General features: G+C 38.2%; 1 protein-coding gene across 1 annotated transcript in view; it reads left to right on the forward strand.

The window, feature by feature from the left end:
• The first annotated feature begins 31 nt into the window (after positions 1-31).
• SEC23IP (SEC23 interacting protein) overlaps positions 32-22,635 on the forward strand; it is a 27,984-nt gene continuing 5,380 nt past the window's right edge. The window contains 18 exon segments of the mRNA XM_026105551.2: positions 32-94; positions 96-261; positions 5,026-5,564; positions 7,004-7,187; positions 8,208-8,401; positions 8,742-8,831; positions 10,236-10,356; positions 10,921-11,010; positions 11,579-11,720; positions 13,346-13,554; positions 14,238-14,356; positions 14,908-15,078; positions 15,386-15,481; positions 15,656-15,862; positions 16,506-16,661; positions 17,413-17,515; positions 18,930-19,115; positions 20,046-20,208. Coding sequence (XP_025961336.2) covers positions 47-94; positions 96-261; positions 5,026-5,564; positions 7,004-7,187; positions 8,208-8,401; positions 8,742-8,831; positions 10,236-10,356; positions 10,921-11,010; positions 11,579-11,720; positions 13,346-13,554; positions 14,238-14,356; positions 14,908-15,078; positions 15,386-15,481; positions 15,656-15,862; positions 16,506-16,661; positions 17,413-17,515; positions 18,930-19,115; positions 20,046-20,208 — 2,984 coding nt within the window. The 5' untranslated portion in view covers positions 32-46.

Genomic DNA, 22,635 nt, shown 5'->3' on the forward strand with positions numbered 1-22,635 from the left:
GCGTGGGGCGGGGGGGGGAAGGGCGCGCGCCGCCGCTGCCGCCGCCATGTTGGAAGCGGGCAGCGGTGAGGGCGGAAGGGGCCGCACCGCTGCGGTGGAAGAGACGTGGAAGCGGCACAGCCATGGCGGCGGCGAAGCCCGGGGCTGGCGGCACCAACCTGCTCTTCTCCTCCTCCGCCACCGAGTTCAACTTCACCGTGCCCTTCATCCCGGTCAGCCAGGCCCCGGCCGTGCCGCCGGGCGCCACTCTCCTCGCAGCGGGTACGCGGGCCCTGGGGCTGGGGCTGGGGCCGGGCAGGGCAGGGGGATGCTAAGGGGGCGGCTGGGAGGGGCGCCGGCCGCGGGGCCGGAGGGGTGGCGGGGGCTGCCGCGCGGGGGCCCGTTGTGGGCCCACTGTGGGCCCGGCGGGCGACGTCGGGCTGCGGGGTCGAGCCGGGAGGGCCGCCCGGCCCCGCCCGGGCGCTGGTAACGGCGCTGCGGGCCGGAGCGAGTCAGGGGGCCGCGGGCGCGGAGCGGCCTTCCGGGAAGCTCCGAGTGGCGGGGCAGCCGCTGCGATCTGCGGCCGGGCTCGGGGCGGCGGGGAGAGAGGAGAGGTGCGGTTCCTCTTCTGGTGTGGGTTTTCTTTTTTTTCCCTGTTTTGCTTCGTCTGTTTCGCCCAGTTGTCTTTGGATCTGCGTGTCCTGCGGTCTCCTGAGCAACAGGAAGGTGGGCTTCCTTCAGGTGTCAAATCTGACGCTGGCCCAACCCTTCCCTAGTGCGATCTGAGTTTTCGTTCTACTATGGTCATCTTGCTGTAAGGTTTTCTGAGCTAGTTTTCACTGCCAGCTGTTGGAGTTAACGCTTTAGGGAAGACAAGCTACTTCAGATATGCTGTTTTCATGCATGGACTTAAAAGTTTGGTTTTAGTTCTGTGCCTGAGGGGAGGGGGAGAGTCTTTATCATGTTTTCAATTAATGGGTTAGCACACTTGTTTGAGCAATTAATTTTGCTTCAGTACTTCCATGCAGAGGACTGTTTAATATTTTCCCTTTTAAAAGTGATATTTACTTCAGTTTTGTAGGATAAATAGTCTTCAGAGGACTCTCTGTCGTCTTTTTTCCTTGTCTGAAAATTAGCAGGTACCTCAAATTTCCTTGTTAGCTTAGGCATGGTGATTAATACTGTTTCCTTACAAAGCCTCAGTCATACATCAGACATACGTATGTACAACTTAAAATCTTATGCTCAGATAATTTCAGATACAGGGTCAGAGTTTTTGGAAATGTGTTCAGTCTGAGATTAAAAGCCCTAACCAGTAAAAATACATCTAGAAATCAGATATTTTTAAATTACACTGGATTGGCACACATTGAGTCCAAAATTCAAGACTCGATTTCAACAGTACTGTGTTTTACTTAGGGTAAGTATTAAGGTAGCTGGAAATAAATGAAGTATATTCCTATAGTTTTAGATATATATTTGTTAAGTATGGCTTAGAAACACTTTTTTATTTTCACTACTTAAAAGGATATCTACTGAACTGCCTTTTTAGTTTTTGGGGGAATGTAAAATATTAGAATATTGCTTCTAACTAGATAAGGTATCTAGGCAGCTGATACATGCACCACTTCCATTTGTGCAGTCCTTGTAGTTCTTGTTGCAGCTGCACAGTGTTTTTCATTAAAAAAAAAAAAAGTTATTAAGCAGTTTTGCAAAGGTGGCTTTCATGTGATAGCTTCCTCTACAACTTTGAAGCTAGCCATGGAGAAGTCCTGATGATGGAATTTCAGTAATAAAAATCTTTGAACGCGTATTCTCCACCTCACTTAAGCTGATCAGGTGAAGATTCGTAGTTTTTCAACAGGAATCAGTTTCAATACCAAAGGTCTCTTACTGAGGATGTGCCACACACTGTATCCAAGTTAGGCCTCAGTCCTTTCAAATGTTCTACTTCCATGGTCCTTTGCTTTCACAAGTTGCCAAGATGTTGTAGGGATCTGCCTATAGAGACTAATTTGCTTCTTGAATCACAGTCTGAACCAGGAAAAAGCAAGCCATTGAGTTTGAATCCTAAACTGTGTCCAGTGTGATAGAAATTGGTCTCAGGAATTGCTACTGACATCCATCTGGCAGCCAGTGTTTGGAAGCTTTGTGCACTCATAAATATGTCATATCTCCAAGAGTGAGTAAGGAGTGTTTTGGGCTTTGCAATTTGATGAGAAAAGACATATTCTCCAGCCCAGATGCATATGAAGTAACCAATATACTTTAGACGGAGAGGGGTATTCCTGATGAGAAGGTGGAAATCTGTCACTTGTGACTGTTGGGTGATGGTCTGTGAATGAGAAGGTGACGTCTGTGAGGGATACAGAAGGTTGTCAGTTGCTGTTGAAGAAAGAAGACTATTTTGTATATGAGAAGAAAACTGCCCTTATATGTCAAAGTGGTACAATCACATGATTTTTTTTTTTTCATTTGTATTGAGGTATTTGCTTTTCTACCAGTCTATGCTAATGTTCCTGTGTGGTTTTTGCAAAGTTAGATTCCCCAGAAAGCTATGTATTTTGTTAGAAAGCACACTTGTCCTTTCTCTAAATGGACAGATATTTATATTTGTTTTGGGAGAACTTTAGTCAACTCCCTGTTTTTCAAGGGAACGTACCGTTAGACTCAATCTCCCCAAACTAGTTGAAACTGAAGAGTAGTAGGTGCACAGGCATTTGGTAAAGGCCTTAACTCTTTTCTCTGATTGCGATTGGCATGTAGCAATGTACTGAAATTATCATGAGATGAATTGCCTGTTCTACTCCCAGGTGTCTGGAAGGTGGAGACTTGACTGTGTGGTATGCAATATGCTGCTCTTTATTCCATGATGTTTATCAAATATGAAAGGAAAAAAAATGTATATTTAAAAAGAAAGACCTTAGTATAAATGGCTATTCTTCTTCTGTTTGGAAGATAGTTCATAGGCCTAACTTCATAATGGTCATTGCTTATAATTGGAATTTAGTGTTCTCCACAAGGTCATTTGCATGCATAGGTTTTATTTTTTATTCCTCAAAATAGAATAAAATACACCAAGCATCACCTGCATTTGCCAATTGAGACCGTCTGAAAGGGCTACTAAATAAAAGCAGACGGTTAAAATAGTCCGTCTTAGTGATGGCAGCTGTTTACTTTCCAATTAATGAATTAAAACAGCAGCTTCCTAATATGAGTTCTCTGTGGATTCCCCATATGCTCCCTTGATACTCCGTATCATAGCTGTTTTGGCTGCAGATAAAGGCATTTGTTATTGGCTGCAGAGCTGTTTGGTGTCTCTCTTTGGCTGGTGACTGAGTAGCAGAGAAGGAATCATCGCTCTCTGGTTTCTTCCCCACAGTCTGGGGATTGTTTAACTGCTGGAGTGGATTAGAGCACTTTTTTGACTTCTGTAAATTTCGTTGGCTGCTTGGAAGAGGCTATTCCCTCAGCAGCAGGGTGGCGGTGCTCAGATCATCCCAGGTTCAACTGAGTTTACTGTGAGACCTATGACAGTGTCAAACCACTTGTTTTTCACTTGCTACTGGATCATTGCGAAGCAGAAAACTGTGACTTAGCAGGGCCTATTTTTATGTACTTCCTCTTTTGATGAAAAAGGACAGGCATATGACATTACACCATTTAAGCCCTCTCCTGGAATTATTGGAATTATTTGTTTTCCTCTGCCCCAGAGAGGTAGCTCTTGTGCCAGTCTAGAATAAGATATTTAGACAGAACTGAGATAAACTGTGTTCTTTGAATGACATGGATTGACGAGTTTTTGCCACCTTGCAAGTTGACTTAAGTGGGAAATCTTGAGAGGGTCCTTGTGAAGGGGGAGGTGAGAAGGGGCTGCTTAACCAATAGATGTGGCCTATCTGTGAATCTTCTTAAGCTCTTCTTCTTCTGAATTTGATCTTAGAAGCCTAAAAATTAGAGGATGAGGTGCTTAGACGCTGATTTCATGGTGAAAGGAAATGAACTATGGATCTTTTTCCGTCTGGTAGGCGTAAGGGGGAATTGAAAGGGTTTTCAGTGCCCTGGAAGCAGGGTTCTTTGCCAAGCTGGCATGGGAAGGTCCTAACTTCAGCTGTATATTGCTGAGCCTTCAGCTGTGCTGAAGCAGCTGTTTATGACACTGCACTGTGAAATGAGGTCACTGAGTTAAAATCCTGTTTGTTTGGAGGCTTATCTCTTAACAATGATCTTTTCAGTGATCCCCTCTGTATTGTGCTCCCATAAATAATTCTAGAAGCATATCTTTCAGGAGAGTGAACCTGTGACTTTCTTCCCTCTAAAAGAAATATTAGAGCTATGGTTCAGGATGTGGCCTCCCAAAGCTGTCTGTTTTGCTTTTGCTGCACAGATAAGCGTTTGATCTCAACGTTTTAAGGCAAACTGCAACCAGTTTCAGTTTACCAAATGTATGCTGTAAACTGCAGTGTTGCAGAGCTGAGCAAGACTGAGCACCAGAGACGAGCATCGGAGCTGATTCAAGGAAAGAAATGGGATTCTGTCTAAGCACTGGGAGGAAGGGAAGGGCAGAATTCTGTTTTTAGCACAAAATATTGTTGGATTGGCTGTGCCAATTTGCAGAGCCTCGCTCCAAGATGATCTTCTACTGGTAGTGCAGAACTTAATTACTTTTTTCTCACAATTTTATAAGGGAGCAAATAGATGGAAAGAGCATGCAAATATATACACTGGGTGGTGTGATAAGCTCATATTTTTTTGCCTTGCAGTGGAATGCCTCGTTTCCAATTCTTAACTTTTGTCGCCTTGTCCATGTATGCTGAGTTTTATGGTCTGTTTTAAATATTCTTGAAGACTTGATATCTTTTGTTGCACTTTATGGCACATTTAAGTTTTAAGGATGCAATTTGTAAGCTTTAATACTTTTGGCTTTATGAGGACTGATAGTTTTGAAAATAGTTCATAATGTTACAGAACATCTTTGACTATGTATACTAAATGGTTCAAACCTCCCAGGACTTCTAGTGACTTACTTCCCCCTCTTCCTCCCAGATGATTCTGCAGATGTTGGTGAAGAGGACAGCTTCTTGGGTCAGACTTCTGCCAGCCCTAATCCACCACAGACTTTCAACTATTTCTCTCAAGTACCCAGCAGCAGTGATCCATTTGGAAGCATTGGGCAGCCACCCTTAGCAGCTGTTACACCACCCGTTGGAGCACCAGCCTTCTCCAAGCCTCCACATTCTCTTCCGCTTGTGTCTGAGTCACAAGATGGGCAAAATGCCTTTTCACCTCATATCCCGAAGTCACAGTCCTCTTACGGTGCACCGCCCGCTTCACAGGTGGGAATCACTGCTTGTCAGACTCTTCAGCAGAGCTGTCCCCCACCTGCAAATGTTTCTACTCTTCCACATGGAACATCTCAGCAGGGATATAACCCTTACCGGCATACCACCTTGAGTAGCAGAGCTAACCCATACCTGACTCCACCACAGCTGCAGCAGAGTCATCCTCCAGCCCAATCTGTTCATCCACCACCATCTGTACCACCGGTCCAGATGTATCAAACACCTCCAGGATCTTTGACACAGGTACATGAATCATTCCTGACTTGTCAATACCAGAATAAGATGAGTTCAGATATTTTCCTCTTTGAATTGCATCTTTTTTATATTACTGTGGGTTTTTTTTCTAATTGTTTTCCGATATTTTATCTTTTAAGGATGCTTTAAAAAAAAAACAAAACAAAAATCTCAATCCGTTTCTGATAGCAAAGGTTTTCACTGGAAATAGCTTGGAACTATTGCTTTAGCAAAACATCCTGATCTTTGAAGTGAACATATCCTAAGGCGCATGAGCCATTGGCTTCAGTGACAAAGCCAGGTCAAGAAGTTCTGTTGTTCTTTACTGTCTGTGTACCACAGTTTGCTGCTGTCTCTCAGCTGTGCCTCTACATTGTTTGTGCCTCTCTTGTAAATCAGATCATTCATTCATTCATATGATGTGGGTTAAAAATTTATTATCTTCAAGCTGGTTTTGCTGGTAAAGCCAGCACTTTGTGAAATTATGGCTTAAGTCACATAAATTACCAGCAAACCCTTTGAAGTGCCCCAGTTGAGAGTTTTGTATGATGTGAATGTGTGATGTAAATCTCCATCTTTTCTTACCTTCACAATTGCATTATTAAAATCTTATTATAATATGAATGGATTGTGCAGAAAAGTAGTAACCTGGCAACTTTTCCTTGTAAACAACAAAAAACCCCTTTTATTTTGCCTAAACTTTCTTGCTTGCTAATTCTTGCTAGTCTCATCTGTTAATAAAGAACAGAAAAATATGACAAAAATGTAGTGAAGGCAGTAACAATTTAGAGTTTTATATTAAAGATTTTCAGATCCTCTGACTTTGATTTCTTATTTTGTGCAATATACTAGTTTTTTTAAATGCAACAAACAAATTTTTTTTCTGACATAATTTGCAGTTCTCTTCTTGAGGGATTGTTGTACAATTTGCATGAAGTCAGCTCTGTGTAGATTATGATTCCTTTCAAAATCAATTAATTTTCTTGAATTGCTGGGGCTAAAATCAAGTTTAAAGACTGCTTGTCCTGAACAGTTGCAAAAAGGTAGCTTTTACTGAGGAGAACATTGTTAAAATTAACTGTATCTTTATGCAAAATAGAATTATGTATCGTTGAATAACTAGAAGAATTTGTTTTTGTTAAATTTGGCAGCCGTAAGAAATATGCTCAGCTGACTTTTGCAACCTAAAACTAGTAGATTTTCTCTTTAAGGAAGTTACTGAACCATGAAAGATTTTAAGTTTTTGTGATAATGAAATTCAGATTCCCTTTTTAATTTGAAAGGGTGTGAATTTCTAGAAACATAACAAAGTGGTCAAATTTGCAGACTAAAAAGCTAGTGTTCTCAGAAAAAGTGTTAGAAGTTGAGAGTATTCTCTATAAGAAAATGTAAATCAGTTCTGTAGAAGCTATGCAAGACTGAGATGCTAAGATCATATATATTTTCAGTTTCCACCATCTCAAGCTCCCAGGCCCACAGGTCCACTGGTCCAGGCACCTCCTGTTTTGCTACAGAACCAATATGAGCCCGTTCAGCCTCACTGGTTCTACTGTAAGGAGGTGGAAGACAAGCAAATATGGATGCCATTCAGCCTTCTGGATTCTGCAAAATTAGAAGAAGTCTATAACTCTGGTAGGTTATGAAAATCTTAACCGTATCCTATTCAGAGGTAAACCAAACGAATGAGAAAAAAATAGAGAAGAAACAAGAATGCTTGAGTTTCATCACACATGTGAAAAAGGGACATGGGAATAACATGCTAGTATTTATCATGAAGATGCATTTTTGACATGTAACTTATTCATGTAGTGTCTGTGGCTTGATGCTATCAGCGTTAAGATACACATCACTAACAGGTATTGCATTTTCAAATAGGACCCATAGCTATTGTTTTTTATTTTGTCTTATTGTTAAATCATGGTAACTCTGGAATAAGTATTCAAATTTGGGAGTTGTTTGAAGCTTCTTTTTATTGTTGTTGTATACATAGCCTATGAAGTATTTCAGGAGCTATACAATAGTTGACTGAGATTCTAGCGAGAGGCTCCCTTCCTGTTCTCCTATTTCTTAGCTGCTGTAGCTTTCTTTCCTATCTTTTGTGGTCTGTTCCGACTTCTCAGTTCTTTCCTTCTGCTTATATGGTACTTGAGTGGTGTTCTTCCTGCAAATTCTCCTCTTTACTATATAGACAGATAGCTATAACTCAGTGGATCTTTTGTCTTTGAGGGCAGCTGACTGTATGGCTCAGTTCCGTAATATATTTTCACTTAGTTATCAGTCTATTGAGTTCTGTAAGTGGAACAAAGTAGAATGGGGGAAAAGTGCCACAAAAATTAAGTCTAAAGAAATTGTTTGGAAGTAACAACTTTGAGTAATTTGCACGTTATTTAATTTCACTGTTGAAATTTACTTCCGGCTCTCACTTTGAAAATGTACACCATCTTTCATATTAAAATGTGTAAATATAATGCTAATTATACAAGGAGAAAAAAGAAACAGGTTTTAAACAGAATTTAAAATTCTATTCCATAGTATAAACGTCTGTCTTGATGGTTTAATGTTGGTCACTGAAGTGATCGGGGAAGGGTTGAGAGAGGGGGGGAAAAAATGCATGTGTTAGTGTTGTAACTGAGTATGACTTTTGTGTCGTAGTCCAGCCTGATCCTGAGAGTGTGGTTCTGAGCACTGATGGGGGACGTTATGATGTATACCTATATGACAGAATGAGGAAAGCTGTTTATTGGGAAGAAGAGCCTTCTGAAGTGAGACGATGTATGTGGTTTTATAAGGGAGACAAGGATAGCCGGTTTATTCCTTACACTGAGGATTTTAGTGATAAGCTAGAGGTCAGTATTACTTTTACATAAACCTCACGAAGATTGTGATAGTTCTTTATATTTGTGACCTAAAATACTTTATTTTGTTTCATTAAGATGCTTTTCAGAATGCACTTTCTGGAAAATAAGGAAGCAAATGCTGGAAAGTTGAATGGCTAGAGGCCACATCGCTCGTGCATAGGTCCTGCGTAGCCGTGGAACGCTACACAAGTTGATTTTAGGTCACACATGACGCTTTTGTTTAAATAAAATCATCTAAATTATACCCTTAACTTTTTTTTGGCCTTTTGCATTGTCTGTAGTTTGTGAGAAGGCATACTGATTTTATGCAACTTGTTTACTGTTTCAGGCGGAATATAAAAGGGCTGTAACTACAAATCAATGGCACCGGCGACTTGAATTCCCAAATGGGGAGACAATTGTTATGCATAATCCCAAGGTAATAGTTTTTGGTGATTGGTTCCCACAGAATGGAATGGAGGTGAATGATCAGATGGATGGAAGCATAAATTGAATGCAGTGCGAGTCTTTCTTGGAATTTACTTACTGATTGTTTTGGATATGCCTGCATTAGAGATGATAAAGCTCATAAGAAATGATGGAGGGGAAAAAAAAAGCTTATAAGAGATGATAAAGCTTATAAGCTTATACATTGAATTCTTGTTTGCTTCAGTGTGCTATAATGTGATTAAAAACCAATGCTTTCTGAAACCTAAGGAGAATAATGGTTTGGATAGTCAAAATATTTACTAAGTATCACTGGCAGCAAATGGGAGGCAGTTTGAATTAGTTTAACCTCAGATGGTCTGCACCAAATGGAAGGTAATTTAGACTAAGAGTTTTCATGTGGAGAAGAGCATTAATCTTAACCGCAAGGTAATTTGTTTGTGTATCTGATCCGTGAGGAGTCTTCCACTGTAACCATTTTTAGGCCATGAGAAAGTGGAATAACTTTTAAAGTGTTTTTTTTTTTTTTTTTTTTTTTTTTTTTTTTTACTATAAATACTGTTTTGGCAGCCTCTTGTTATTAAACCATGGACTTCAGCCTTACTGACCAGTGTTGTTAACTGTTGCCCAATGAATGATGCAGTAATTAAAAAACAAAAAACAAAACAGAAAGCTTCCACCCGCCCCCCCCCCCGAAGTGCCACTGTTTCTCCTGCTTTAACCACTCATGCGTAAAAACCTAGAGAGGAAGCACTTAGACCACTTAAACTGTTATAAATATGAGTTCATGCTATAATGAGTCAGTGCAAGTAAACCTTATACGCAGCCATATTACTCAGTTCCTCACTTTCTAGAGTTTGTGGGCTACTTCAAATGTTGCCCTTCCCTAAAAAGCACTGCTTATTTTTTTTGCATTGAGACGGAATTATTGTACAGAGTGGTAATGGTCAGTCTCCTCACAAAATTGTAACCTGCTAGGGAAGAGTGGGATTGGAGGTCCAAGAAAGAGAAGCTTGAATAATGCTTGCTCAAAGAATCGCAGTTGTTAATTGGAATTGCACAGCAGGCCAGCTTTTGCAGCTAGTGGTTATTATTATTTTGTTTCTTAAGTCATCCGATTGCTTTTCTCAAACGAATGAGAATTAGCTCTGTTATTTCTGAGTGTAGTTTCAGTGAAGCTGTCACTGCCACAGGATATAGCCCTGGGGTTTTCTAAGGTTTTTATTTATCTATTGCATATATACTAACTGAAGAAAACATTTGCGTCTCAGATGCAAGGTAAAACAATGAAACAAAAAAGGTGTGTTGAACCATGCAGTATTTTCACACTAACTGTAAAGATTATAAGTTTTTCTTTTTTTTTTTTTTTATGGTTGGACAATGTATTTTTCTTCAGGTCATTGTTCAGTTCCAGCCCTCTGCCTCACCAGATGAATGGGGCACCACTCAAGATGGTCAGGCAAGACCAAGGGTAGTGAAACGTGGAATTGATGATGACCATGATGAAATTCCTGATGGTATGTGAATAGTGTATGTGGGTCTGCAGTCTGAACTGTCAGTACGGTTCTATACAAAAATTGGACAGCAGTGTTTGGAGCTATAATGCACTGTTTGTATCTGCAGTATGAAGATTAAAGTTGCTTATTAAGCTGCTTGAAAGACTTGTCTTCCTTTGGCCTCTGTATGAAAGTTTACACATAGCTGTCCACTTACCTCTATGGAGACTAAATGTAGTTGTGTGAAACAAAGATAGCCAATGGAAGGTTGTATGTAATACTTCTAGCATTGTGACATATGTTAAGGAAATTCTAACTTAATGGTTAGAAGACATAATGTCCAAAAGTCTAAACTTGGGAAGGCAGATTTTAAAAAAAGGTTGGACTGATGAGGGTTTTTTGTTTCCGTTATGTCTCTTCATTCAAAGAAATCTCGTGGGCAAAGTTATATCCTGAACCATGTTATGTAAAAGACTTTATGAAGCCATATATATTACTATATTATTATATATTAATGTCTGACACTAAACTGCACCACTGAAATATATATTAGTACTCAGTTTTTTTTCTTTTGTTTTTTAATAGGAGAAATGTCCCAAGTTGACCATTTAGTATTTATGGTTCATGGCATAGGTCCTGTGTGTGACTTGAGATTTAGAAGCATTGTTGAATGTGGTAAGTTTTGGCTTGTTTAACGGTAGTTTTATTCTTACCTGTTTAAAAGTGGGTTTCTTGGTATTCAGATAAACTTGTTGTAAATAATGTGAAAAACTGTCTTCAGTATTAAAAAATTCAATTTCTAGTAGGATTTTTTCCCCCCAGTTATTTTCCCAAAACAGAATCTGTTTCGTCACACTCATAGCTTTAGCTGTTATTAGTTCCTTATTATTAGACTTGCAGAGACTTTTTGTTTTTCTTTGCTTTTGTTTTTTTTTCATAATACACTCCAATACAATTGAGTAAAGTAAACATTAAATTGGTTTCTAACTGATGACCTGTATTCTGTGTGCAGAAGACCATGTTTTTTTCATGGAGTAAAATTGCTTTTGTTTTGAGATAAACAGAAGTTTACTAGGAAGTCCACATTTTTTTAAATTATTTTTCATATAGTTAAATAAGTAATACATACAAAGGTTTTTCCACTTTGAATCTCTTCCATTTGTATTTTGAACAAATATTTGTAATTGGGTGTCTTATTTACTTACTATTATGATCAGATTTTCGTTACTCTGCTTCTTTACAGTTGATGACTTTAGGACTGTCTCTCTGAAGTTGTTGCAGACTCACTTTAAGAAATCTTTAGAGGAACATAAAGTGAGCAGGGTGGAATTCCTCCCAGTTCACTGGCATAGTTCTCTGCATGGCGATGCAACGGGTGTAGACAGGTGAGTATTGTTTAATGCTACAGACTCTATAGAAGCTGCATTTTAATAGGTTTTGCAGAAATAAATAAAAAGAGAAATAAATGCATGTTCTTTAGCCTGCATAGATAAATGTATGATTGGATTATGAAAAAGAATCACTAACATTTTTTTTGTGGCTGTCTTGAGGTTGTAGGGTATAGAGAAAGCTAGAAAGTCATGTGCGTTTTCTTCAGTTTATTTTCATGACATGGAGTAGCAGGATACACACACACATGTGAACACTGACTTTTTCTGATACTACATTTTCATGAAAGCAGTTGATGCAATTGCTGACAAGGTGTTATATGATGATGAATGAGTGTGTGGAGAGAGGGACCACTGAGAGCATGAGGTGGTATGTGTGGAGATGTATTGTGCCCTGTAAGTTGTATATACCTGTTGCTGGGCAAGTTTCACTTCTGTGCCTTCTTGCAATCTCATTGAGTCTGCCCCTAGGAGACGTTCGTGTTGATCTTTTCTGAGGAAGCAATTGTACCTTTTGTCTGTTCCTAGAGCAGTATCTGGATTATGGTTAGGCAGTTGAACTAAGTTTTTTGAAACAAAGTTATGCATATTCAGGTGAGAGTTGCAGCGTTTTGAAAAATCTGTTCTTAACTCCCTTCTTTGTGTCGACACCTTTCCTATTGTTTGACATTTCTAATTGTTTTCTCTTTCTCAGAGATGGGCAAGTACTAGTTGCAAGGGTAACAACATGCACTGCTGATGTCTGAGACTGATGTACACTCTGATATCTGAGACTCTCCAGCCCATTCTAGCTCAGTTAGGTCATCCTGCTTTTCCAGAGTCTTTCAGGTTTTTATTCTCACTTGGCACCTGCATTATCATGAGGAAGGATCCTTATTCTCTTAATCGAACCAGGCATTGTTCTTTCTAATCTCTTGCTCTTCTAATTGAATCAAGCTCAGTTTTCTAGCAATTCCGCTAAAGCTGTCTTTAACTCCAGGCAGGCTGATAGTGATGCCAACTTTTTTTCTCTGAAAAAGGGAAGTATATTGCCTGTTATATTTGTGAAATTTGCTCATTGTTTTCTTAATTCTAAAGCCCAATAGACTGTATTAGCCTTAACTCATTTGAATTAGGAGTATAAGCAAGAATAAGAATTTAGATTACTGTTAAAGTATTGGACTTGGATTCTGCATTAACCTGAATTCAAACTAATGTGTGTAGTTTTGTAATTCATCGTGTTTTTTTCATTCTATTAAGGCCTTTCCCTCCCTCCCATACTTACTTTCATCTTCCGTTTTATACAGGAGTGTTTTTGTTTTGTTTTTTTTTTTTTCCCCCCGCTTCTCATGTTCAGAACTTCCCTGTTACTACAAGAGGGCAGTGTTCCAGCAGAGAAGAGATTGTCAGGCATCTCTTCAACCTGGAAGGGATGGGGAAGAGGTAGTATCAGCAGATAGTAGCACTAATATATGAATATGTAACAAGGCCAGAAAACTTTATTTCTTTTTTTAATGTCTGTAGGGAGCATACATGCAGTATTTAGATTTAGCTAACTTTTGAAGCAACAGGAGTGGAGCTACAAAGTATTTATCTGCATTTCTTTAAAGGCATTCATACTGCTAATGATTCTATATTCCTAGGAACATAAAAAAAATCACTTTGCCGAGCATTGGACGTCTGCGCCACTTCACCAATGAAACGCTCCTTGACATACTGTTTTACAACAGCCCCACCTATTGTCAGACAATTGTGGATAAAGTAGGGCTGGAAATGAATCGTTTATACGCACTTTTCATGAGTCGCAACCCAGACTTCAAAGGAGGAGTCTCTGTGGCTGGGCACAGTTTAGGTAATTCACTAAGAAACTGGCTTCACCTAAAAACAGCATTCCTACGTTATAGAAAATGGAACTTTTAATTAAGCATAGGGCTAAAATTAGTGGATAGGCCGTGGCTATCTTTCAGAATATTACTGACTAAAAGTCAAACAGCTCTCAGTAGATATGTTTATAAAGCTTTGAGAGGAGGTGAGTACTTCTCAGGTGTGTGTATTTCTCTCCTCCCCGCCAATTCCTTCATGAAGACATAACATCTAATTTGTGTTTAAAAATTGACATGGTATCTGTCATTTGTTAGGTGGGTAACTTCTGTGTCTCAGAAACTCCCTTAGTAGAAGGAAAATAATTTTTGGAACATGTTCTAAGTATTATAGAGAGATATGACTTACGGTTTGGGCTGGTATTTTTCTTCCAATCTGGCAACAGACCACAGTCTAAGATGGTGAGGAAAGATGGTCTGGTCATGGCAACTGTATAAAGCTATTTTGCATGAACCAGAAAAAAAATGTTTGCTTTTTGCTGAGAATGATCATATTCAAGTTAAACTTAATAGTTGTTTATTTTAGTTTTAAGTCAGCAATCTTTTTTTGATCAATCCATACCTTGCTAGTACTGTTGCATATAAATCTTGCTTAGGATTTAGGGACAGGAAAATCTGAAATATTTCCCAAGGCAACTTTAATTTATTTTTCCAGGTTCCTTAATTCTATTTGACATATTGTCTAACCAGAAGGACTTGGCTTCATCAGTAAATACTGGACCTTTCTCTGGTGTCAATGGGACTGTAAAGGATGTGGCTGTTCATGATAAACAGGTATTTACAGGCAAATTGATGTTTTCAGCAACTTTTTCTTAAGTTGTCAGAATTTATTAGCAGAAATGCTGTTGCATGTTCCGATAATACATTTAAAATGTTAATGGAAATGTGCAGTTTTGTAAATAGTACATCCTGAGAATTGGCAATGTTTACATCTATAGTTCAAAATAAGCTAGTCATGAAATTTGATCATGCGTGCTGGCTTTGACTTGCTGCAGTGTAGACAAGTAACTTGATCTTAACAGTATCTGAACAGAGGGGAGGAGGCATAAAAAGGAAATAATCTGTGTTCAGACTAGAAGCTGGCACCAATACTTCAATTAAAAGAAAATATTTTTGAATGATGTATAAAAGTCAAGGATCATATTCTCTGTTTTAATTAAAAAATACGTTTTGCGGGTCTGTTATTAGCATAAAATCTGGTATCCTGCGTCATTAAAATGTGTATAAATTCTGATGTTATTTTTAAGAGAAAATAATTTACCTGCTGCTTATGGTCTTTTTCACTGTCTGACAATGTGATCCTGTTGCTGTGCTGTCTTGTTAAGGTGGCAGAAGATACCAGTTCCTTGGGCTCCTCAATTGCAACTTCTGGTGATGACCTTTGTGAGCCTGAAGTAGATGATGATGTTCCTACTTTGCAGAAGACTCTGGAAATGCTTAGTTTGTCAGAGTATATCAGCACGTTTGAAAAGGAGCGAATTGATATGGAATGTCTGGTATAATGACTTTCAGTTGAATTTTGGGGATGGCCAAGGTGTGGAGGTTTGGGGTTTTTTGCATTAGAGTTTAGTGTACCATGAGTCATGAAAGCAGCTGCAAAGGTTAAATAATGTGTGTTATGAAGACTAAATGTTATGTGACTTCATTTTCTGAACTATGTTATTTTTGCATATAACATTTTTTGTAATTTCTGTTGGATTATAAAATACTGCTCTAATTTGTAGGTCATTCCTAAGAAGCAATGATGATATGTGTTACTAGACAAGTTATGAAGTATATTTTCATTAACTCTTTTTTTTTAAGCTGATGTGTACAGTTGATGACCTGAAGGAAATGGGGATACCTCTTGGACCAAGAAAGAAAATCGCTAATTTTGTGAAAGACAGAGCAGCTAAGCAGGTAAATATATTTTTCAGAAAAGGATTAAGAAGTTATTAAGCAAATATGACCAACTCTCTTGCTATGGAGTAACCTCTATTCTTTAACAAATTTAATGTCACAGTTGTATTAGAGGGATTTTGACAACTGTGAAATAAACTTTTTTTTTCTTGTTTTGAAAAAATGTCTTGATAGGAACAAAAGAAAGCAGCAGCAGAAAAGAAAGCCATGCAGGTTGCTATGCTCCAAACTCAAGAAGCTGCCCAGAAAGCCAGAGAGGCCATTACTCCTGTATCCCCTTCAGAGTCTGGTCAGCTGCACTCAAAGAGGAAGCTTCCAGTTGGTGCCTCTGTTTCTTCTGTGAACATTGACTATGAGTATTTTGAAGTTGGAACTGGCCAGGTGAGACCACATACATTTAAATAATTCATTTGGGATTTTGTTTCTGTTTCAATTCATTTGTTTTTTAGTATGGATGACTTTGTTCTTCTCTTGATCATTGTGCAAAAGTTATGTTTATGTGGAACTTTGCCCTTTGACAGGAGGGAGGGCTGGGAAGGTGGGTTAGATTACTGAAAAACAAAACTTGATATAACAAGGATGCCACTGCAAGTCTTTTTCTCTTTCAGCAGTGAGCGAGCTGGAAACAAGGCTTTGTTCTGAAATCACAACTGTATGAATGCTGTGGTACTGAATGGTTCTTTGGCATTTAACATGGTATCCTGAACTGACCTGTTTATTCTGTTATGTTTAAATTTTGCCTCAAATAACTCAAAAATCAAACCTTTAAGGCTAGTTGTTAAATGCATTTATTTTTTACTTATCATTTCCTATACTTTGAGAAAACTTAAAAAAAAATGATTTTAATACCACCTTAGTTTATAGGGGAAATGTAATGCAGCTAAAATCTGCGGGAACATGCGTAGGAATCTGTGAACATGTGGTTGACTTAACACACATGTACATTTTCTTTCCTAGCTAATCATTATATTATCTAGCTGACAGTTCTAAGAGATTATTTATCTGATTTCTCTGTTTCTGGTAGGTTTCTGTGGTTTACAGCGCATTAGACTTCGAACCAGATATTTTCTTTGCTCTGGGTTCTCCTATTGGTGTATTCCTTACTGTGCGAGGAGTAGAGAAGATTGATGAAAACTACAGGCTTCCTACCTGCAAGGGATTCTTCAATATCTATCATCCAGTGAGTGAGAAATGCTTTTCAGATTTGATTTTAGGTAATGTAGATGATGGAAATACAAAATACAAAGTCTTAACCTCGGAGCATTCTACCTTCTTTTCCTGTTCATACTTTTCACAAAATACTAATACTTAACCCTAACTCTTCTTAAAAAAAGATACAACTGGAACATATTACAGGTATTACTGAACCTTACTGCAACAAAAGTACAGCTGGCTATAGGTTCCTTACTGAGAATGATGGATTGCCGTGATAATATTTACCCTGTTCATTTTCAGAGCTTAAATAGTATTTTCATTAATTTCAGGTCATTTTTATAGATTTTTATATGATAATTGTATTTGAGCCATTAGCAAGATTATTGTGGGGTTCCTGGTAGACTGGGAAGTTTAGAGATCCTTACAGGTTTTATAAGTACAGTACACTTGTTCTCTTCTTCTGCCTTGTCTTGTTCACTGCTTACAGTGATGTGTTGGGAGAAACCATCAGAATGCGAGAAGATTTTACAGCTTTTTCACTGTTTCGTTTCTCTCTTAGAATCTCTTTCTGTAGGAGAATAAGACCTAATTAGTTAATGAACCTACATAATCTTACAGTTAAACTGAATGGTAGTGGATTGAGTTTCTGTGAACTGAATTAGAGGAGAATCCCAAAATGGTTGATCTTCACTAGTAATCATAAATGGGGATTTTTCACTAAGTAGTAATGATTGACAGTTGTCTAAAAAATGTTCTAATGTGTTGTTTCTTAACAGCTTGATCCAGTAGCTTACAGGTTAGAACCGATGATTATTGAAGACGTGGATTTAAAACCAGTTCTTATTCCACACCATAAAGGCAGAAAAAGACTTCATCTGGGTAAAAAGAAAACTTAATTCATATGTGTATCTCATTCCTAAATTATTCATTTGATGCATTAGAATATTATAGAATTTCTAGAGATTAATGCATGTTTAAGTTCCTGGATGTCTAGCTGGATACGTTCTCACAGAGGCTAAATTTAAGAGGGGATTGGTCCCAGCCCCATAAGTTGGGCATTCATAATTGCTTTCAGAACTAATAGTCATAATTCTAACTCAGGCCTCCAGGTTTTAGCTTGTAATGAGCAGTCCCATTTGGAAATTGTTGTAAATCACTCGTCCTGTTCATCTTAATTTCTAAAAGAATGAGAGACAAACTAAACTTACCGGATTCTTTTACCTTGTGTCTAATGACCTCTATGATGTGTTTAGCCAGTCTCTGTCCAGTATTGTTAGAAAGGCTGAGAAAAAGACAGTTTCATAGCCATTGGTGGGCAAGGCTGTTGCACACATACACCCATCAGAGCAAGATGACAGACTCTTAAATGTCACATACTTGAGCATCAGTTTTGCTATTCAGTTGACAATATTATTGTTGTAGAAGTTCAGAGCCCTCTGAAAGCCTGTCTTCAGGCACTTGGAATGAAATTCTGCAGCATCTGTACTTTAGAAGGGTAGATTAGAATGAGTCTATTTTCCTAGGATAGACAAGATACTGATAAAGAATATTTTTTGTTCCAACTCGCAACTCGCACCGTAAATGTGCATGGCAAAGCAAAACAAATTGTGTTCTGTTGCTCTTTACAGAAAAACTGACTTTTCACTGATGTGAGTAAACGTTCCTGCATTTAGTTCCTAAAAAGGTCTGAGTTCTGATTTTACAGAGCCGTGTGGTTTTAACCTGCTTCATAAGTTTATTGTGAAGAGCTCTCCCTCACTCAGAGGTTGCCACCACTGTTGAACAGCAGCTCTGTTACCTGTGAAGCAATTACTGAACTGCAGCAGAATTACAGGCTAGAGTTGTCTGGGAAAACTGTCTTGAGTTGTCTGGGATTGCTTCTCTTAAAAATTCACTACTGCTGCAGAAGTGGTGGGCAGCAGTTTTAGTCTCTTCTCCTATGCTGTAGTTTGAGATAGTCTCACTGTACTTTAGTGTAAGATGTTGGGAGTGACTCTGGGTGGTGGTGTGAGGGACTGGCTGGCGTAGACATCTTTGGGTGGACCCTTCCAGACTTAAATGCTGTCAGACTCTTTCACATGATTGTAGGTATTAACTCATCATTGACCCATCCAGTGAGAAGTTGTTCCATATTTATTGCATTCCATCTAATCTTTTAAATGAAGTAGAAATGCAAGAAATGCATGTCTACAACATAGCAGGCCTGTTTCTCCTAGTAAGTGAGGTGTTTGTTGAACAGTGTTTAATTGTTCACATTTTAGTTTAAATCTTTCTACTGTGGTGTTCTTTTTAGAGTTGAAAGACTCTCTATCTCGTATGGGATCTGATCTGAAACAGGGTTTTATCAGCTCGTTGAAGAGTGCATGGCAGACCCTTAATGAATTTGCACGTGCTCATACTTCTTCAACTCAGCTACAAGCAGAACTGGAGAAAGTAGCTAACCAAATACAAGAGGAAGAAGAAAAGCAAGTAGTGGAAGGTATGTAGACACATCGTTGGCTTTCTAATAATTTATCGATCTCAGTTTAGAAGAAACTTGACCCTCCTAGTGATTGTTCAGTATTGATTATCATGACCCTGTTAAGCCTATGTGTTTTCAGAATATTAATGTTAAATGTAAGATTTACAGCAGCATTTCTGTGTCTTTTTATGAAAGTATAAATGTTAACAGCTTTTATTGAAGGATGTTTTAGACTTGAGTTCGTACAATTTTTCAACTCAACTTTCTATCAGAAGGGCAGGTTTCTAAATCATTGGTTTTTTCCCTCTAAGACCAGATTAGTACAAATAAAAATTTGTTTGTGAGATTCATTCTTTTCAGTAACTTGTTTGTGAGATTCATTCTTCTCAATAATGTTTTGCTGAGTAATGGGATAAGTTAAGAGGTCTGAGCATGTGTTCTAACAGAAATAAAGTGCTCCTGAGGAAAATCTACATGCGTTGGATATAAATATTGTTACTAGTGATACCAAGAGCAGGCTTCGCAGTTGTGAATTATCAGTGTTTTGTAATGCTAGCTTTCCCTATACTTGCAAAGAAAAAACCTGCCCTCTAGCTCAAACTGAGACTAGTTATAGATTCCGTGCAAGCGGGGTGTAAAAGTGAATTATTCCAAGTTATTTACTTGTGGAATGACTGGATCAGTTTGTGTATAGACACTGGGGTTTGCTTTTTAAATTGCTGAGCTACTACATTGTGAGCTGTTTTTCAAACTCCATTTAAATGTTATGACAGAAATGAACCTATTGTTTCAGTAACCTTTCTGATTCATGCAGTGGTGTGCTAGTTAGTTGAGGCTATTATTACTGCAATCACTTGGAAATTATAGTATAGAAGATGAGTGATATTTCTTGATAGTCAAGCAGGCTGTACTTGAAAATATTTCACATCTTAAACTTTTTAATTTTAGCTGAAAAGATCACTGAAAGTCCAGACCCTCCAAAAGATGAAGATTTCTTAGTGAAGGTTGGAAAGCTAAATGGAGGACGTCGTATTGATTATGTTCTACAAGAAAAACCGATAGAAAGCTTCAATGAATACCTTTTTGCTTTACAGAGTCATTTGTGCTACTGGTAAGAGAAATATTTGTGATTCCTGGTTTTCCTGTGTAACTGTACATTAAATATTGGTTATTGACATGCCTGCCGTATGTTTTACTCTTTGCCTGTGACCGATATAACAGCCAGAGTTGTTTCCTGTCTTGAGCATTTTATAACAAAAACTTAGATCTCTGTCAAAAATCATGCCCTAATCCTTCACTTCAGGAACATTTTGACGAAAGTAGCTGTTTGGGTTTTGTACATAAATATTTTCAGGCTAATACAGAAGAGTGAAACATTTGCAGAAGGATCACCCTATTATAATGCTGCCAAAATAGAAGTTGTTGTGGTTGTCAATGTGTGTGCCTGTGATTTAGGACACCTGAGTTTTCTTGTAATCTTTGCTATGTCCTAAAATACTGCATTTTTGAAAAGGAGATTGCTGAGATGGGTGTGAGATCCTGTGTCACTTAATCCTGAAATGGTCTCTCATTTGACAGGACGTTGCCTTCCTGCACAGGCATACATAAATCCATCATATTTTGGGTGCTCAATTATTATGTAACTGGGATATAAATATTAAGGTAAAAGCATGTATGACATATCCGTCCACTAGCATCTCTGTGAGAAAAATTTCTTCAAAACCTTGTGGGACTATGGAAAAGAAAACTCTCTGAGCCTACTCAGGAAAACTATTTTTACTCCTGAACTGCTGACTTAGCTCTGAATAGAAGTTGCATTCAGAAGTGTTCTAACATGTAGCAGTAGGGCCTGAAAGATTCTCAAGCAGTCAGTCGTCTAGTCCAGTCTCCTACTCAGAGCAGAGGTTGTGAAATCTTTTCTAGTGCTTCAGAGTCTTTAATGTCTAACCTAAATGTTGCAGTAATTTTGACTCGCTACTTCATGCATTGTCCACCATAGACATTGAGTACAAAGTGTTGCTATCCACACTGCAGCAGTACTACTGTTATGATTTAATTAAGTAAAGCGTTTTGCTATTTTCTCCTCCTTTATTGGCTAAGATCTTGGGACAAGATTTAGACTTCAATCTAAAGCTGTCTAGAGAATCTAAAATGACCTCTTTCTAGTATCTTGTTTGGTATGCTTTTGGTATGCTTGGTACGGTTATGCTTTTTTTTTTTTTTTTTTTTTTTTTCCCCCCCCTTTTTTCCTTGGAAGGAATTTAAACAATGTTCCATGTATGCTTTTTTTGCCTTAGAACACTCTTGGAAAGAAGCATTAAAGCTGGAGAGGGATCTCTAGGTTGTTGCAAACTTTGGATCTCTTTGCTAGTGTTCTGTCTGTTACCTTGGGAAGGCTGAGATAGAGCATCTAAGTAGTTGCTCTGAAAAAACTTTATTTTACCTAAATCTGATGGAATGAATTTCTGTTTTCTGTAACATCATAATTGTTTATCTGCTCCAAACTGGAAAAGACAAATTTCAACTTGCTCATTTAATTAATTCTTTTCCCTCTTAAAGTTATCTGATTCTTTTTATGGCTGGACAGTTCCATTTCTGGCTTGGGTTGTTTTTTGCTGGTGATATATTCTGATTGTGTTCTGCTTAGTTTGTGTTATTTTAGAAGTTCTACATATTTCTCTTTTCTTTTTCTGAGGCTGTCTTAAAATGTCATTCTCAAGATGTCCCACGTAGATGTCACTGTTGTGATACAGTCCTGTTTTGCAATCAAGACATTGCAAGGTGTCATACTGCTCCCTTAAAATTTGACACTCAAAACACGCACTTTTAGCTACAGTCATTTGCAAAACAAGGAGAATTTTTTGAGCATTTTGAAAACTATAGTTTTTCCAAATAAAATCTTTCCTAAAAATTACATCAGACTAGAGTATGTAGTAAAACTTTATTCCCTCTTCATGTTGGAATGAAATTTCTGGATATTGATGTTCTGTCATCAAAGTTAAACAAAATAAAGCAAAAAAAAAAGCCATAGTGGATCTTCCTTAAAAATTTGAATTTACTATTTATATGTAATGGTTGCTCTTATACAGAATAAATTAGAGAAGAATTAGATTTTGGTGTCATCATATGTTCAGACCTGCAGTACACCATTGCCTCATCAGGATCTGGATTTACTTTTTTTTTTTTTTTTTTTTTTTTTTTTTTTTTTTTAAATAAGTGCTATATGCTTTAAATAAGATATAACTTGATTTATAGGAAGAACAGTAACTATTGACCTGTTGTACTTGCTGTTATGCTTTGAGTTGCTCTTTTTTGGTGTATCTTAGTCTCGTGCATTTTATTGCTGTCATAAAATTAAGCATGCATAAAAATACACAAGATTTGGAATGGCAGAGTGGAAGACACATGAAGTCATGTTGTCAAATGCAGTTTATGCACAATGAATGATGAACGAGCTTAGGGATCAATTGCTGACCTGTGACAAAATGCTGTTGAGGGGGATGTGTGTGTGTGTGTTGGGAGGGAGTGCCTTCTGTAT

The sequence above is a fragment of the Dromaius novaehollandiae genome, chromosome 6, assembly GCF_036370855.1.
Source record: "Dromaius novaehollandiae isolate bDroNov1 chromosome 6, bDroNov1.hap1, whole genome shotgun sequence".
NCBI classification, from domain to species: domain Eukaryota; kingdom Metazoa; phylum Chordata; class Aves; order Casuariiformes; family Dromaiidae; genus Dromaius; species Dromaius novaehollandiae.